This window comes from Euwallacea fornicatus, chromosome 6 (genome assembly GCF_040115645.1).
Source record: "Euwallacea fornicatus isolate EFF26 chromosome 6, ASM4011564v1, whole genome shotgun sequence".
Taxonomy (NCBI): domain Eukaryota; kingdom Metazoa; phylum Arthropoda; class Insecta; order Coleoptera; family Curculionidae; genus Euwallacea; species Euwallacea fornicatus.
The window spans coordinates 3,586,728-3,603,601 of NC_089546.1; the positions used below are offsets into that span (position 1 = coordinate 3,586,728).

At 34.5% G+C, this 16,874-nt stretch overlaps 1 protein-coding gene across 3 annotated transcripts in view; it reads left to right on the forward strand.

The window, feature by feature from the left end:
• Positions 1–16,874, forward strand: part of LOC136339798 (limbic system-associated membrane protein-like) — a 173,372-nt gene that overhangs the window by 144,153 nt on the left and 12,345 nt on the right. For all 3 annotated transcript variants that reach the window (XM_066283294.1, XM_066283293.1, XM_066283295.1), the window contains exons 4-6: positions 1,812–2,028; positions 11,172–11,283; positions 13,224–13,399. In XM_066283294.1, coding sequence (XP_066139391.1) covers positions 1,812–2,028; positions 11,172–11,283; positions 13,224–13,399 — 505 coding nt within the window. The remainder of the gene's footprint in view (positions 1–1,811; positions 2,029–11,171; positions 11,284–13,223; positions 13,400–16,874) is intronic.

Here is a 16,874-nt window from a genome sequence, read left to right on the forward strand (position 1 = left end):
GTCGTGAAAAAAAGGGTTTGAAAAATTTCTTTAAAAAAAAATTGTTTTTGTTTTTTTTTAATTGTTTTTTTTTTTATTTTTGAAAACTGACCAACTGTGATACTATAACACATCTTCCGAAAATACAAAAAAAATGCCAATGGTTTTTCCCCATTTCAAATTGGTTGATAGGTATATGAGTTCAATAGATATGGGAGATCCTCCATTGAAAATGAGGGATTCCCCATGCTATAATTCTCGTTAAACTGTGACTTCGTTCACAAACCATAGAGCAGCTATCTATTCTAATTAGACGTACACAGAATGGATTATACCCATTCATACATCTTATTGAACGATATTATGAGGAGAAATCAATAATAATGTCCTTTTCTGCAATCTTTAAATCATTTAAAAATTCATATGCGGAAGCAGTCCGATGTTATATTAAAATTGAAACTATAAACTGCGACCCTTCCAAGATTTATTTCCAGGAAATTGGGTTACGGCAAACTTTAGAAGCACGAAGGAAAAATACGGAAATGCGGAGCACTAATCAAAATTCCATACTAAGATATATTACAAAGTAGACGTAAACTTTAAAGTTTAGATTGTTACAGTATGAAGATTAAGTTATTTTGATAACATAAGTTTTTTCGACGATTGTGACTGTGCTAATCCATACAGTCAAAAGTAATTTATTTATGTATTAATATAACCATCACCGATTAAATTTCAAACTTCCAATCGTCGGAGGGAATAAAAAGCAATATTTTATGCATTCAAAGCAATCGATAGCACCTCAAGACATCCATAAATAAATTAGGCCAGGACTTCGGGCCTTTGGATGTTATTCCGCAAATTAGCATAGAAATCGACTGTCACTGACACGTTTTCACGATTCTCGTCATCCAGTCCTAGAGAAGTACGAAACCGATTGAATGAATGTTTTACTAAAGAGAGACATATCTCCAGAGAAAAATACATCATTTTTCCGCTTTTCTACGCTTTCCACATAAATATGCTATTTCCTACCTAGTGTAGAAAGTGTTACTTTACTCCATGCGACTGTCATTGCACAAACGGCACTAAGCAAATTTCGGACAGTCAAAGGTGGGAGAGACACTTTTCGTAAGAGTTTGGAATAATATTGTTTCTTCAGATATTTTTGTTGATGAAGAGATGTCAGAGAGTCCCTTCCAGGTGCGATAAAGTAACTGCTAATGTCACTTTTACGGTGAAATAGCACTTGATTATTTTTTTCGTATTTGTGTCATGTAAGTACAACTTTTCATACGCAAATACATGCGAAAAACTCTACTTTTCCGCTCGCAAATAAAAAAAAATGTTGTTAATTTTTCCCAGTGTGGTAGGGTTGGAGGGCGGAAATAACTGGAAAAGGTTATTCTAATGTATATCGGATTTTATTTCTGAGTACTTGGGTAAACATCATTGAAGAGCAATCAGTTTCCTATCTGCGAATCCGAAACAAAGCGAAAACGCCGTGTTTCTGACATACGATTTATATGATAATGTCATGGTTAACGGGAAATCGATGAATGTATCAGTTTTACTTTTTTCCTTTGTAATGAAATAGAAGAGATTTGGTTCGATTTGGAAAAAAATTACAGACATCCCGGATTATATAAATTCCAAATCCTTGCAATTAGGCAAATGGATCCTAAACTACACAAATATCCTCAATCATCCATTTTTGTATCCAAAAACAAGCGACAAGTTCAATCCAATCTTCTCCGTCGATATCAAATAAATTAAATCCGCATCTCATTATTCATTCATTGTCATTAACACTCTATCCAACATTGTTTCAGGTCTCCTGGATAAGGAAAAACGGTTCGCCCCCCACAATCCTGACAGTGGGACTTGGCACTTACATAGCAGACGACCGCTTTTTGGTGGAACAAGCGCGCCATCTGCAGAATTGGGGTTTGGTCATTAAACATGTCCAGATGTCGGATTCTGGAACATACGAATGCCAGGTCTCTTTGCATCCAACTTCGAGCATATTTATCGATTTGAAAGTTATAGGTGGGTGTTTTATTGGGTATTAAGTAAGGTGTATTGGGAAAAACGAACTTTCGATTTTGAGGATTTAGTTATTAGAAGAAGTTGAAAGATAGTTGGGGAGATATGAGGATGGGCACATTCTCCACTTTATTGATGAAGTATTTTTCTTTTCATTTCGATAATTTTGAGTGCAAATTTTCTGTATTTGTTTCAGCGAACTAACGTGAAATTTCTAGATTTGTGAATGCCGCGTGCCCCGCAGAGGTAAATCGTTTCTTGTAAGGGTAAATAAATATCGATTTAAATTTTCATTTTTTGGGGTTCACGCCTGCTTGGCTAAAGCCTACTTTCTAACATAATTTTACTTTTAGAAAATCAAGTAGATCTTGGATATTTTCAAAAAAACTATTTTCCTGTAAGGTGTCTTTTCTGTGTCAACTATAGCATAAAGTTGGTAAAAAAAAGTTGTTTAGAATCAGGATCTAAGCCCATATATCAAATTTGAAAGTAATCCGCTAAGTTTGATTTCTCACATTTTATTGTATTCCGCAAATGAAAGAATTTCACTTTTACCAATTTTTGTTTTTTTAAGATGATAAACTACTATCATTAGATAAATTCAAAAATGTATAACCTTATGTTAAGTTCCAATAAATCCAATGCAAGCTCTTTTTAAATTTGCACATTTTTCAATACGGCGTGGGAATTCTTTAAAAGCTGTCTGTACGTGTTCCCTAGGAATCAATTAAACTGTCTGCGTTATTCTGTTTTTTAATATTTCTGTATTATTTGGATTGTGTTCTTCACAAACTATTTGTTTCATTCTTGTACAAATGAAAAAATCCGTTATCGTCAAGTCTGGAGATCTCGGCGGCCAAGATATCCGGCTCATTTTTCCAAACCACCTTTCGCTAAATTAAGGATTTAACCAATCAGTAAACGTTTGTATGAAATGGGCGGGGCAACCATAATTTTGAGAGAAATGCGAATGTTGAATATGTAAAGGAAATTCGTCGATAAACTTTTCGAGAATTTGTAAATAACTATGCTGTTTTAATTTTTCTCCGATGAAGAAAACTCCAATGACGCGTAGCTCGTATGGCACGGCACAACATTCACATTTTTAAAATATTGCCTCTTTGCATTAGTTACATAACGGGAGTTGCTTTCGCTTCAATATCGAGAGTTTTGGGACGATGGGACACCATTTGTGGTAAAAGTGCTTTCGTCAGAAAAAAAATATTAGTTTATGAAAATTTCTGTTTTCTAAAATTAACTTTCTCAAAGATAAACAGAACTTCACTCGTCTTGGTTCGTCACCTTTCTCCAAACTGTGGCAAAATTCAGCTTCATGTAGATAACTATACTTTGCTTTATAAATTTTTTTTAGATGAGTTTTACTTATGTTTTCTTAATAATGTTTTGAGATGTGCACCTATTAAATTTAAAGCAATTAAAGTACCTGCATGAGGTTCGTCATTGGTTTTTGTTTGTTTTTTGACATCTGGATAATTTTGATTAAGCATAATCATATTTTTTGATTTTTCGACGGTTCCCTAGCACTGAATCAAGTGAACTTTTTCATCTAACGTTAATATTGTGTTTGAGAAATAGTTTAATATTAATAAAGCAACGTTCGTGTCTTAAATTAGACAGATTCACACTGCTATGTGCACAATACAACAAAATGTATGGGCTCAGGTTCCGGTTCTGAACAACTTTTCTTCATAACATTATGTGGTACTTGACACAGAAAACACTCTTTACAGGAAAATAGGTTTTTGGAAAATTTCCAAGACATATTTGATTTTTTGAAAGTGAAATTACGTTAGAAATTGGTCTTTAACCAAACAGGAATTAACCTAGAAAAAATGAAAATTTAAATTGAGCATTTTTTACCTTGTACGCGAATCGGTCCACCTATCCGGAAACACACGATGTACAGGGCACATCATCAAAGAGATATTTAAAGTGACGATAGTACTCTGCAAAATATCAGAAAGTGCTAATAGGTCCGTGGTCAAAAACGTAGTATTTACGACATACAGGGCGGCAAAGTGCACATTTTAAAAAATGTTTTGCGTTTTTCTCATGCAGTTCAATTTTTGATACTTCGTATACCAATTTTCTGTAAGACACTCTGCAAAAAAAATATCAAAATTGTCGGCAGTCACATATAGAGTGTTATGTTTTTTGGGCCATGTACTAATTTATGCTTGTGATCTATTTCTTAGAACATTCTTTATGAATTCTGAAACCGAATTGACATTTCCTAACATAAAAATAAATCTAAATGAAAACAAAACTATAAAAACTTATAAAAAGATGTCGCAGCCTGTATATCGAAAATGGTGTTTTTTCACCATAGGTCTGTTAATATTTTTTTTATACTTTGCAAGTACTATCGTTCTCTGCAGTGCCTCACTGAAGATATGTTATACCCTATATTTTTTGGTTAAGATTTAAATGTTTTGTACATAAATCACTACCCCTGTTTCAAAGTATCGTACTCCACAGGAAACAATATTTTCAGAAATGGTTATTTCCTTTTAAATCGCATGGTGATGAATTTCCCATTAAAACCAATAAAGGAAACAGGAAGTGGAAGCCAATATCCGCTTCCGAAAATGCTAAGCCCCATTGTGGCGGCTTTTTGACGATGGTCCCACGCACCTAATTATTATACCCACCGTTTCCTGAAATTAAACCTTCGCACTAACCAGCAGGAAAATAAATTTGCTTCGCCAGTAAAATTCGTCGAATCAACACAAATATTCATTTGGTCACGCGAAACTCTAAAAATATGGCTCTAGAATACGAAATTTCCTTGCTAATTTTTTGCCAGTTTCCTGGAAATTGGCTCTACTTTTGGAATTGAAAGTTTTTGCTACTGGGAGACGTATTGAATTTGTATGAAGTCGAATATTGCGAGTACTCGTGGGCGGTTTACGATTATAACTGAATGGAAAATGCGTTAAACTTTATAAATTATTACTGGGTTTAATCAAAACTTGACATTGTAGAAGTTTTTCGTCGATCGACTAGATTTAGCCCCACCAGAACGATCAAAGGACAAAGACTTTTACCTGCATTGACATTTAAGTGTTCCATCATAGAAGTGTTGAATTGACGGTTATGTTGACGTGAAATCTCGGGAACGTTAAGCTTACCTATAACAATCCTATATGTGAAGTGTTCGTGTTCCATCAAAGAGAGGATTAATAGTTATCGTGTACTGAAGGGTCAGAAAAATACTTTCAAAAATCCTCTTCTCGAACGATATAATCTAATGCTTAAATATGTGTGTTCTGGAAGGTTTAATAAAAGGCCCAAACGGACATTATACAAAACTTTGCCCACTTCGACAATTTCCACAAAAGGATATTTTCTCATAATATACTACAACTCAGCGAACATTATGTTATAATAAAGCCGGATAACGTAAGGCGAACCCTATAATACATAAAATTTTTCCACGGGACCTAAATCTATAAATATTTCACGCACCCTCTTGGGAATATATTTATTGTGTGGAAGGTCGCAGGTGGGATACCTAGAAAGGACCATTTTATTTATTTATTTGTAATTGATAATTTAATCCTGTTATATCTGGTAATAGTACATGGAAATATGGGCTGGGTGACGTCTCGTAGAGAGCAAAAATAATTTATGACCAATTTTGTTCCTAAGTTTAATATCTAAGCATTAATTTTCCTAACTACCGTTCCTATGCCTTCTAAACCAAGTCTAAATATTAACTAAAGTCTCCTAGTAATTAAATATGTTTAGGACAGTGAAAGGGACGAAAGAGCTAGCCGGGTTTCTCATAACTCCAAAAGGTATTATACACAATCCATCTTTTCATGAACAATTAAAATGTTACGGCCCTTTTTGTCCCGTAAACTACATTTAAAGTTAGTAAGCCAGCCACCCCTTCCATACTGACACGCTCTGAACCGTATTTACCCCCTGGAGTATAATTAATTTGTTACAAAAGAAGTTATGGCAAAAAGTTTCAACTTCCGTGTAATAAGAGAGTTAAGACCCTAATAGGGAGAGATGGCGGTAACAATGTATGTTTAGAGCTTTGTTTTGTATCAAAGGAACACGGATGTAGAAAAATCGCTGCCAGATTGTGCACGAAATACATCAAAACAAGGAGGGGTGCTTTGGGGTTGGAGATCAGCTCTTCTATCTACAATCACATTAGCTGGGCTGTAGGTTCCGGAAGATCAAGATGTCTTTACGAAGATTCTTTTTGCAAATACTGGGAACTACAATGTTTTTGTTCAATTATACCAAAGGGTTTTACACAGACAATAATGGCGCAGCTTCTATTGTTGTTCCGCCATGGCGCATAAATATGTATGAGGCTTCTGTTATGTCTAACAACCGAGACTTCCAGGCGTTTACGGGTTTGCAATTATAATTTTTTTGCCATAAGGAAACATGCTTTTTGCATGTTTATGTCATAACATGATACCAAATTTTTGATGAAAATAGCATATACAACTTTGTTTCAAACAATAAATAATTTTAGGTTTAGGAAATTCAGTGTTCGTGGATGAACAAATAATTAGAGGGAGTTCTTGAGACAGTTGAAATGTTTCCAAAATGTGACTCAAAGTCAGATGTTGCTCAAAATGATCATACAGCAGACGCTTGATAATGTAAACCGATTCAAACTAAGTGTGATTCACGTTATCGAAAGGTTTACATTAGCGAATGTTATTTAAATAATAAACGTTTTATAAAAAAAAACATTATATACGAGTTATTCATCCAATTCGTTTATTAAAAGATTACTAGCATCTAAAAGTCAGACAAATTTGAAAATGTGAAGTTGTTAACTGCATTGCGTACCATTTTTTGAAAATATTTTCAAGTTCCCCCCACTTCCGGTTTATCCGGAAATAACTGTCAACTTCCATATTTTAAATGAGACCCTCAGCATATTATTTGATTTTAAATTCTACGTAATACTAATAATGTACTATATTTAACCTTTAGCCGTTTTTTAGATATTTGATCTTAAATTAAAAACGTGCCTTGATAATGACCAATTTTAAATTGGCAGATCTCCGCAGTTATTAAAGTCAAAATCTTTGTATTTTGCATCATGTCAATACGTAGTCTTAAGTTTACATTTTTGCTACTTATATGGTTTAATATTATACAGAATGTCCAAAATTCAACTCCTAACATCCACATTTTTGAAGTTGCGGAAGTCTATTTTTTTAATGGGACACCCTGTGATATACCTTTAAGCGGTGTCAAGTAAAGATCACAATTTTCTATTGAACTGTATAAGGGTTACCTATGACTATTTCACACCGTTTTCGAAATAATTAAACAAAACGCGTTAAAACTAAATTTAAATTGAAATCCCTTTTTGTTGCGAGATTTTTTGATTTTGGAAAGATCACATGTGATTATTGCGTCCGTTAATCGTCCCGTCCCGCGAAAATTTAGCTTCGCCCGTCTAAGTAAATTTTTTCAAAAAGTTTGGAACTTCCTGATTTCTCATCAAAATCATTTAACGAAAAATTTATATGTAGTTGCCTATTGCCAGGAAGAAGTTGCTGTACAATTATGAATTTATAACTATGAAATTGGTTTTTTTCTAAAAATGCATAGGATTGATAAGTAGGAAATTTCCAAATCTCTTTGTGCAGATGATGTTGACGCAAGTGAAAAACCGTGGAAATACGCGAACACGTTTGTCACATCCTCTTTAACACTTGTAACTGGCTTCAGCAGTCTTCTTTGTGAATGAGTGCAATCATATTCGCGAAAATCCTTTTCAAATTCTCGTTATTTTTATTCAGTCATTGGAGAGAAGTAGGGATGTTTTTCATTGAAATTTCTACATGTTCTTGACGTCAATCAATCACAGTTATCGCCAACGTGAAATAAATTTAATATATCGCTATTTGAATATTAAAAAATTACTTCTAAATTCAAGAAATTTTTAATTCAATGCTTACTTAATGATTTAGATGGAAGCTAATGCTTTAATTAATAATATGGAAAATGTTGCAAAAAAGCCAATTGTTTATTTATAATGCTTTCATAGTAACCCATAGTCTCGTCCTAATCAGTCAACTGATAAATGGTTCCTTTTACCCACAAATATTTTAATTTTTGCAAATATCTCACAAACGACTGAAAATAATTATATCAATGTATAATAATTTTCGATAGAGAATTTATTGATCTTTCAGATACTATTTAAAAATATGTTGGATGTTATGTATAAAATTATCATTGAAAACTCAGATTTATATCCTTCCGATATGGCAGTAATTTTCCCACGTTCTGTATGTAAATCTAAAAAATTTATCACCCTACAAGATACAGATAAATAATATGAATCTGTAGATCAAATTTCCGCTATCTAGCGGTGATAGTTGAAAAGATATGCGCTTTTCAATTTAAAGCTGTTTGTTGTCAAATCAGCCAAACAAACATTTTTATTTCGAACACGGATCATCATAGCTATGACATACGGTACATAAACTTGGATTTAAATCTTCCGGACAATTCGGAAATGTATTAAATTACAGGGTGTGCCATTTAAAATAACGAAGTTGTTGTCGGTTACACGTGGATCGGGCAACGTCACAACGATGCCAATATTTTAATCGAACAGATCAAACTTCATTACGTCGATATGCAAAAGATTCAGATCTCCAGCTACTTTAGAAACCTGTAAACAAATATTCTACCGATATTAACTATTTTTTAATTACAAAAAAAATAATTTGCAATTTTAGACTGCGTGAATTGACGTTTAGCAGTGTCTTTCAATACCTGCACCAGTAATTTTCGAAAAACTAAAATATCCGTGTACGATACTTCATTCTTTCAGCCCAATCTAAAGCAAAAACTTGTATAGCTTGGACATTACTCATTATATTTCTAACTCCATTGGGAACGTCCTTGTCGTCCACACTGTCCATATCTTGCTCATTATTAACATCATTCGTCTGCTTATCTTCGTTCCATAAATTAGTATCAGCTGGAGTGCAAACAGTGTTGGGATTCACTATTTTCAATAAATCAAGAACACCCAATGATGCACTGATAAGAACATCAGCATTGGATCGCAATTGTTCCCTAATTACGCTTGAGGCAACATCATCTACATCTTGATCATTGGCGCAAACAGATTGTTTCAACATTTTTGAATAGTCAGATGGTTAACTGCATTCCAGGCCATATATAAGTTTAAAACAGTTTCTCGTAATGATGCCTGTTTCAAAAAGATATGTCTCCAGGATTCTTCAATGAGATAGGCGAAAGTAGAAATTTTCGGTAGTATAGGTTGGTGAGTCTCATTATGTTCTGGTCCATGGATTGAATTAATGGAGTTACATTGGGCGGTATGTACATGACAAAAATTGACCCATCCTTACTCCACGGTTGTTTCTCTGGAGGATCACTTAGTGTATTACCTAACAGCAACAATGATTTTATCGGAAGCTTCTGTTTTTCTTAGAATATTTTCACGTACAAATTGAATCATTCTCAAATTACGAATATATAGAACATTTGTGATTCCAAATTCATTGCCACACCTCAGACATGAAGCGCTTGTGGAACCATTTCAGGAATATACTGCTGGTCATCTAAGCGAGTTTTGAACAGTCATAATCAACAGAAATAGTAAAATTTGTAGATGATTACGGATATTTCGCTTTTTTTATTATCATTGGTTCTATTTCGTATGTGGCCAAGAACTGTTTGCGCCACCGAGCATACACGTTGTTTACATTATCGCGCTTTCCACTTGATCCTATAATACGAATTTCGTGTTTACATTAACGCAATATTTCCATTATGGCCTGTGTACGTTATCGAGAGTCTGTTGTATATTAAAATCGTCCTCAAGTGAGGGTGTCTCCCAAATTTCGTCATGGCCGGAAAATTTTGTTTCTAGTCATCAAGTCGCTTCATTTTCACTGTTTTTATAACAGTTTTGGAAAATTTATGTCTCGACACCTTTGGGATTCGTAGACGAAAATGCTTTCAAACCTGAAAAGATCTCGTCATCATTTGCCCCGAAGTCACAAGGAGATGAAAAATGTATTACGGTTGTTTCTCTTTAAACATCTTTGTACATTTGAAAAACATTAAGGAGAAAAGAATTCGACTAAAGAAAAAGAAAGGACCAACGATGGAATCAAAGAAGAAAATAGTTGTAGTCGGACACTGTCCATTACACAGTAACAGCAATGTTTACCACCAACAAAGTATATTGTAGACGAAGAAAGTTTATGAATTGAAGAATTTAATCCTGGAACAGATCCTGGAGACTATTCTTTGGTCAGGTGATATTATATATATTATTTGCTAAGTGATAGGTGGTTTCGTTTGTGAACTAATTTAACTAATATAGTTGTCAGATTACGAAAAGCATAAATTGAATTAAATTCATGATAAACAATTATTCCTACTAATGTTCACTCCTCCTTTCCCGTATTTATACAGCCTGTTGAGTCGGGAGGGTTGATTTGTCACGTCGAAATTCGTTGCACACTTTCCAGTGCCTTGCTTAGGTGTACCTACTAACCTTTATGACTGTAATCTGACATAATATTCATAAGTACAAAATATTGAAAATTCGTATTGTTAGGTGACCCAATCTTTTAGTGATCCTTTAAAGAAACTTGGAATTTCGGCATTGGCACTAAATAGTAGCGCGGGATTATGGTAATGACTAGATTACTCCTTTGAGGCGAAATGTCTTTTGAGGAGCTTTTTAGTATGTTCGGTTCGTTAAGAATCGCGGTAGATTTACGTCTCTTTGACTCTACATGCAAGTAAAATGAACGAGTGCACTATACTCATTATTACTTATTCCGGCTTCATCTCTTAGTAGATGCGCTAAATTTTATATTACTCTCCTTGAGTAATATTTTGCTGTTTCGTTCAAAGTAAGATAACGTATAATCCAAGAATAAACTAGAGAAATGCAATTCGAGAATATAAAAAGTTTTTCTTTTTTTTTTTTAATAAAAAGTGCACTCCCTGAATAAATCCAAAAATACAAAGCACGTTATTCGACCCACAAAATAATGAAACTCGTCCCGTTATTTCTGGAATAAGACAGGAATAAACCGTAGCATAAACGACCTTCACGTCATGTTCCATTGTTACAGAAGCCGTGGCGGAAATCTCTGGGGCTCCCGACCTCCATATCCGAGCAGGATCCGAGCTTCGTATAGTGTGCAGGTTGCGTCATAGCACCGAGCCTCCTGCATACGTCTTCTGGTAAGATAATTTTAATATTTATACTTCTGCTGTGCAAAAGGGACTTCTGATGAAAGTTAATAATACTTTATAAATGGATTCTGACGGTTTCATTCGTGCGAATTACCATGTTGTAGTATGATATCCTAAGCAAACATACTCAATGCGGCGGTTTGAAATAACAGTGAACGTTTAATATTATTCGGTAACAGGTGGGTTCCTCTTGCCTAAGTCCGCTAATCAGCATTTATAATCAGCGATTAGCAAATAGTAATCAGACATTTAATTAAACGGGGCTTACAAAGTGAGGAAAGGTACACAAAGGGCCATTAGCGTGCCTAAACGCAACCCATAGAATAGATCGCTTTAAAATATACCAACTTAATGAAAACTACGCCTTAACCACTTGCGCGGTTTTATGATGGATAGCGGTTGCTTCCATTCCAACAGCTTTTTATCATTATTTGATGTTGTTTTGAAATACTTCGCGTATAGCTGAAATTAAAAAAAAAAAAACTTAAAATTTCAGTGATACGCGGTTTCGATCAAGGTTAAAAATAATTTAATGTCAATCATATTTGCGATTGAGCTCAATTAACTGCAGTTTGATTTCATCGATTGACGATGACAAAGGATGGGGAAGAGCAAAATGGCTGTTGGTTAGATAGCTAGTTATATCACAATTTGCTTTATTCGACCTATTAAAATTCTTCTCTCTCCAATGTGCGTGGATTCACATTTGTCTGGATTTTTCCGTAAAGTGCCTCTCCAGATACGTAGTTTTTGTTTTGCGACAATATTGGGTGTTTTTTTGAAAGGTTTCCATCACAAAGAAGTCCGCGTATGCGATTATCAGCGCTAAAATACGTAGTAAATTTAAACGACCTCACGCACCATACCTATTTCAAGTTCCCTACTAAATTACACCCATCTTTATATTACCCTTTCCATGGTAGAGCAATTTTTTAACCTAATTTGCGATAATGGCTATCGCAGGATGATCGATCATTCTCGCTATTCTGACTCCCCAGAACTTGTTCGCTAATGAGAGTGGAACGTTAATACAGATTTCTTTGTGCAGAAATGCCTAATTTGAGGAAAAGTGTTTCGCTAGTATTGTGGATAGATAAAAAAATAGTTCGAATAATGTCCATATAAACCGTCAGTTTTCAACAGCTATTTGCACCGTAAGGAAGGAAAGTGCTATTTTTATTTCCGCGGATAATTTGAAGCTACATGAGAAGCACAAGACTTCAACATTCTAGGGAGCACTTTCCTCCCATGATGTGGACCTAATTTTTCCACGAAATGTTCTTATTTTAAAAAAAGTAGGTATTCAGCGGCAGCGATATTTTCCTCCCTAAGCAGGAAACTGTTTTCCTTAATAAAAAATAACTACCTTATATATTTATAAAGCTTAGGAAGGAGCATATTTTCCTAGGATAAAAAAGTAGTATATTCATGAGAACCAAAATGCGTCCCTCCCTAGGGAACAAAAGAGTTGTTTCTTCCTTCAAATAACGAATGACGGTTCTACTGTCTGGGAAGGTCGCAGAAAAAATAATTTGAATTTTCTTCAGAAAAATTTCATGAATTATTTAGAATGGCGCATTTCCATTAAACCGAGGAAATTCGTGATACAATGGAAAAGTTCCACCGAAGATCCATCATCCTGCCCCACCCACTGACTTCTCTTCAAACCAAGGACACTATAATTATTGTGAAGTAAATATCTCCTTTTACCATGAAAACGTTTTTACGAAGAACGAACCAGCAATTTAAAAGTAATTTACGTCGTCTTTAACTCGAAAAATGCCTTAATTTATGACTTGTCTAAAAGCGCATCTAAGCCCTTATTGCACAGCAATTATCATACATTTTAAAGTTGCAAATTACACAATCGCTTTAAAGCAGTTGCAGGACAGATCAATAATCCACTGCTTCTTGAAACATTCATTCAGGTACCACGATCATCGCATGATCAATCATGATCCAGGCGTGCAGGTCTCAGTAAACCATTCCGAGAGTATCTTGACGATAGATGACGTCGACTCTAGCTTCAGCGGCAACTACACTTGCTGCCCCTCAAATACCAACCCTGCATATGTCAATGTTCATGTTCTTAATGCTACTGAAGGTAAGCATCCTTCGTAATTTTTATTAGGTTGATCGGGATTGGCAGCTCGCAAGAGATGAAGATCTCTTGAGCCATAATTAGCTTTCCACCATTAATAAAAAAAAACTGATCGAGATGAGGAAATGTCATAATTCCGAAACCCCTCAACAGCCCTAATTTAGATGCGGCAATCCGACTCTCGGGGTTTAGGAAAAATGGCCCTTAGAATTCAGGGTTTTCCCTTCCAATCCCTGCTTATTTACTAGTTGACTGATTTTCTATACTCTTCGATCCGTATAAACCGTAAGAATATTCGTATTTCGCGATATTGCCTTTATGTTTTCTTCCCAGTATTCAGATCAGTCATCGGTCGTATTTATGGCATCCTTGTAGAATGGTGCAATATGCATAAGAATTCAATTTTCTATTGCAGGAAAATGCCATTATTCAATGTTCGACTGTATTAGGTATCGTTCACCTTCTCGGAAACCTAAAAAAATTACAGCTGAATAACAGAATTCTTCCCTTCGATCTTATTTTTCCGACATTTAACATACATATTTATAGCAGTGGTTGCATTCAACGAGGCGTTTATGTTCCATTGGAAGGGAATTTATTATGCATTGATCGGCAAGATGGAAATGGGATTATGTTCCTAGATATTCGACCTATCTCCATGTGTGTAATAAGGTCCCGTGAAACCTCTTCCTGTGTATTTGCGATCGCTCTAGGGCATTTCAGTAAAACGATATAAACCTAGTTAATTCTCAGGTTTGGTGTTTATTATCCGGTGGTTAATGCTTATTGCCAACATTTCCTCTAAATGCACGCCCGAAATCAGAGCTACTCCGAGAAATATATGCCATTACCTTCAGGTGTAATGAGCATAATACTACATTTAATTTTTCTTTCCAGTTCTAAATGTTTTCTTATTCGAATTCTTCTTTACTTAGAGAATTAGGAGGAAGATTTTGTGTAAATCGTTATTCTCGATTTTCCCAAACATATATATATTTTTTTTTCCCTATTCGAGTTGTGTTTACCGGAAAAAGTTCTTAGAAGTCTTTTAGCGTTCTTCACTTGGCTGATTCTGATCACTCGGTCACACGTTAGTTTAGAAGTAAATAAAGATGGGTCGCTAGAAGTTAAATTGAGAAATTTAATGAGCAAAGCACAGAAACTGGGTTATTCAGCCAGTCCAGCATTCCAATAGTTAACGCTCCGCAGAGGAGAGATTAATGTCGTCTGGGCCAGGTGGTAGCAGATAATCAGGCTTTCAGGAATTTGACTGAGTTAAGTTCGACGATAATTTATAATTGTGCAGGATTAGAACCCGTGTGGTTTTTCACCCAGTTTCGATGAAATTTTGCCATCTATAAGTTAAAATTGTGGCCAAGATTGGGCCCTGTCAACATTAAATTTAACGTAACCCTGGAAACTGTGCATAAGTCCTGTTTCTAAAGAGCTAAAGATCGCCGAAATCGTTAATCCGATTAGGGTAGTAGGGTATGAGGAATGTCAACCCGTCGGCAGAATACAGGGTGGGTCAATGAAAACAAAACAAAGCAGATTTCTCATATTTATCGTTTCGAAGAAAAAAATGGTATGACCCGTCGATTTTTAACTCGAAGGGAAGGGGGAGGTAATAGTTTGCGCATATTTTCAAATTTTTCCACTTCCAACCCCTTAGAGGGGTACGATGTACCCCATTAATATTAAATGGGATAAAGGGTCAAGTGATACTTCATTGCGAGATCGGAAAATTCTCTTTTTAACGCTTCCAAGTTCTCTGAATTTCATGCAGTAGTTTTCGGGAAAATACGTTTATAAAAAATCAGTCAGCGAAGGAAAGTAACCTTTTTGCCATCTTTGTAATTAGTATGATTTTTACATAAGAAATGGTTAAAGATGTTTTCTAAATCATACTTGAACCAACTTCAAGCAAGGAAGCATTTAATCTGAGTTTTTTTTATCACTTAGTGAAACGCATCAATAATCTACTTTGATATGTTTAAAAGAAAGGTTGATTTTACGCATTAAAGTCTTGAAATTATTATCATTTATCGGTGTCTTATTTACAATTTTACGCTCCGATTTCCGTGTTCCTAACAAAAATAAAAGCAGTATTTTTTCCTTCCCTTTGGAAGTAGATGTGATGAATTATTTACATTGAATTTATTCACATTTAGTACCTCACGTGATTTTTTTTTGGACTATTTCGCCTCAAAACATTTTGAACACTTGTCAGGCCGGCAAGTAACATAAGTAAAATTATGGGTAAGTAATGGAAGTAAATGTTTTGAAGCATCTCCCCTTTGTAAGGTTACTTCCATTCAAAACTTAAATCTGCGCTCAGAAACAATAACATTTTCTTAAAACATATTATCATTAAAAACATGTACGTCACGGATTGAGAGAGCATTATTACTTCTTCAACATTGGCTCGTTTGACATTTAAAACGGGTTTTGTCAAAAACTACTGTATGAAATTCAAAGAACTTGTAGGCGATGAAAAGAGAATTCGACGACGACCTTTAAAATGAGGTATTACTTGAACCCTAATCCTATTTAAGATTTAAGGGGTGCATCTTACTCCTCCGAAGGGGTTGGAAGTGGCAAAGTTGAAAACAAGTGCAAAAGACTTGTTTGCCTAAATTGAAATCATCAGATCCCAGCGATTTTTTTCTTCAAGCGATTAATATGAGAAACCGCCCTTGTTTCCTTTTCATTGGCCCATCTTGTCTAACATATTACGTGTGTGTGTTGTCTATTCTTTTTTTTATCAAACTAAACGATCGAAATTATTTTTGCCGCGAAAGTGCCCAGCAAGTCCTTTAAGAAGTCTTTTTTTTATTTTTTTAGCCTATAATTGAATACGTAAGTGGATAAAGGGGTTATTTCGTATTTTAAGAATTTGAAAATAATTTTAAAAAATTTGATTCTAATTAGAAATTTTGAAATTTTTGTGTAATTTTCATTAGTAATACTGCATAAAGTACGTAAAATTAAACAGTTCCTAGGGTGTTCCGTAACTTTGAATAATGCAGTATATTTCTCATAAAACAAAATTTATGTGTAAATGACACGTTCATCCACAAACTTTAAAGGAACTTTATCGCATGGTTCATATTAAATGAAGGAATTATGTTGGTTTTGAATAGTTTGTATTAAACATTATAATAGAAATTTGTATGACATTGGATAGAAAATAGTTATGTGGTTAATCTGATGACAAACATTGAGAAATTCTTATCAAAGAGTATATATATTTTACACGTACAATCGGAAACTACCACAATCCGCAAACAATAAACCACTGAAAAATCGGAAACTGGAAACAATAAACTAACGACTTTTCCTTTTCTTGTTAGGATTTTCAATATTTTCACTTAACGCTTCCTCAAAAAACCATCTGTAATCTTCGTTTATAAATTTTAGTTGCTAATGGAAGTTTTGAATCCTTTCAAGCATTAGATCCCCCAAATTCTGATAATTT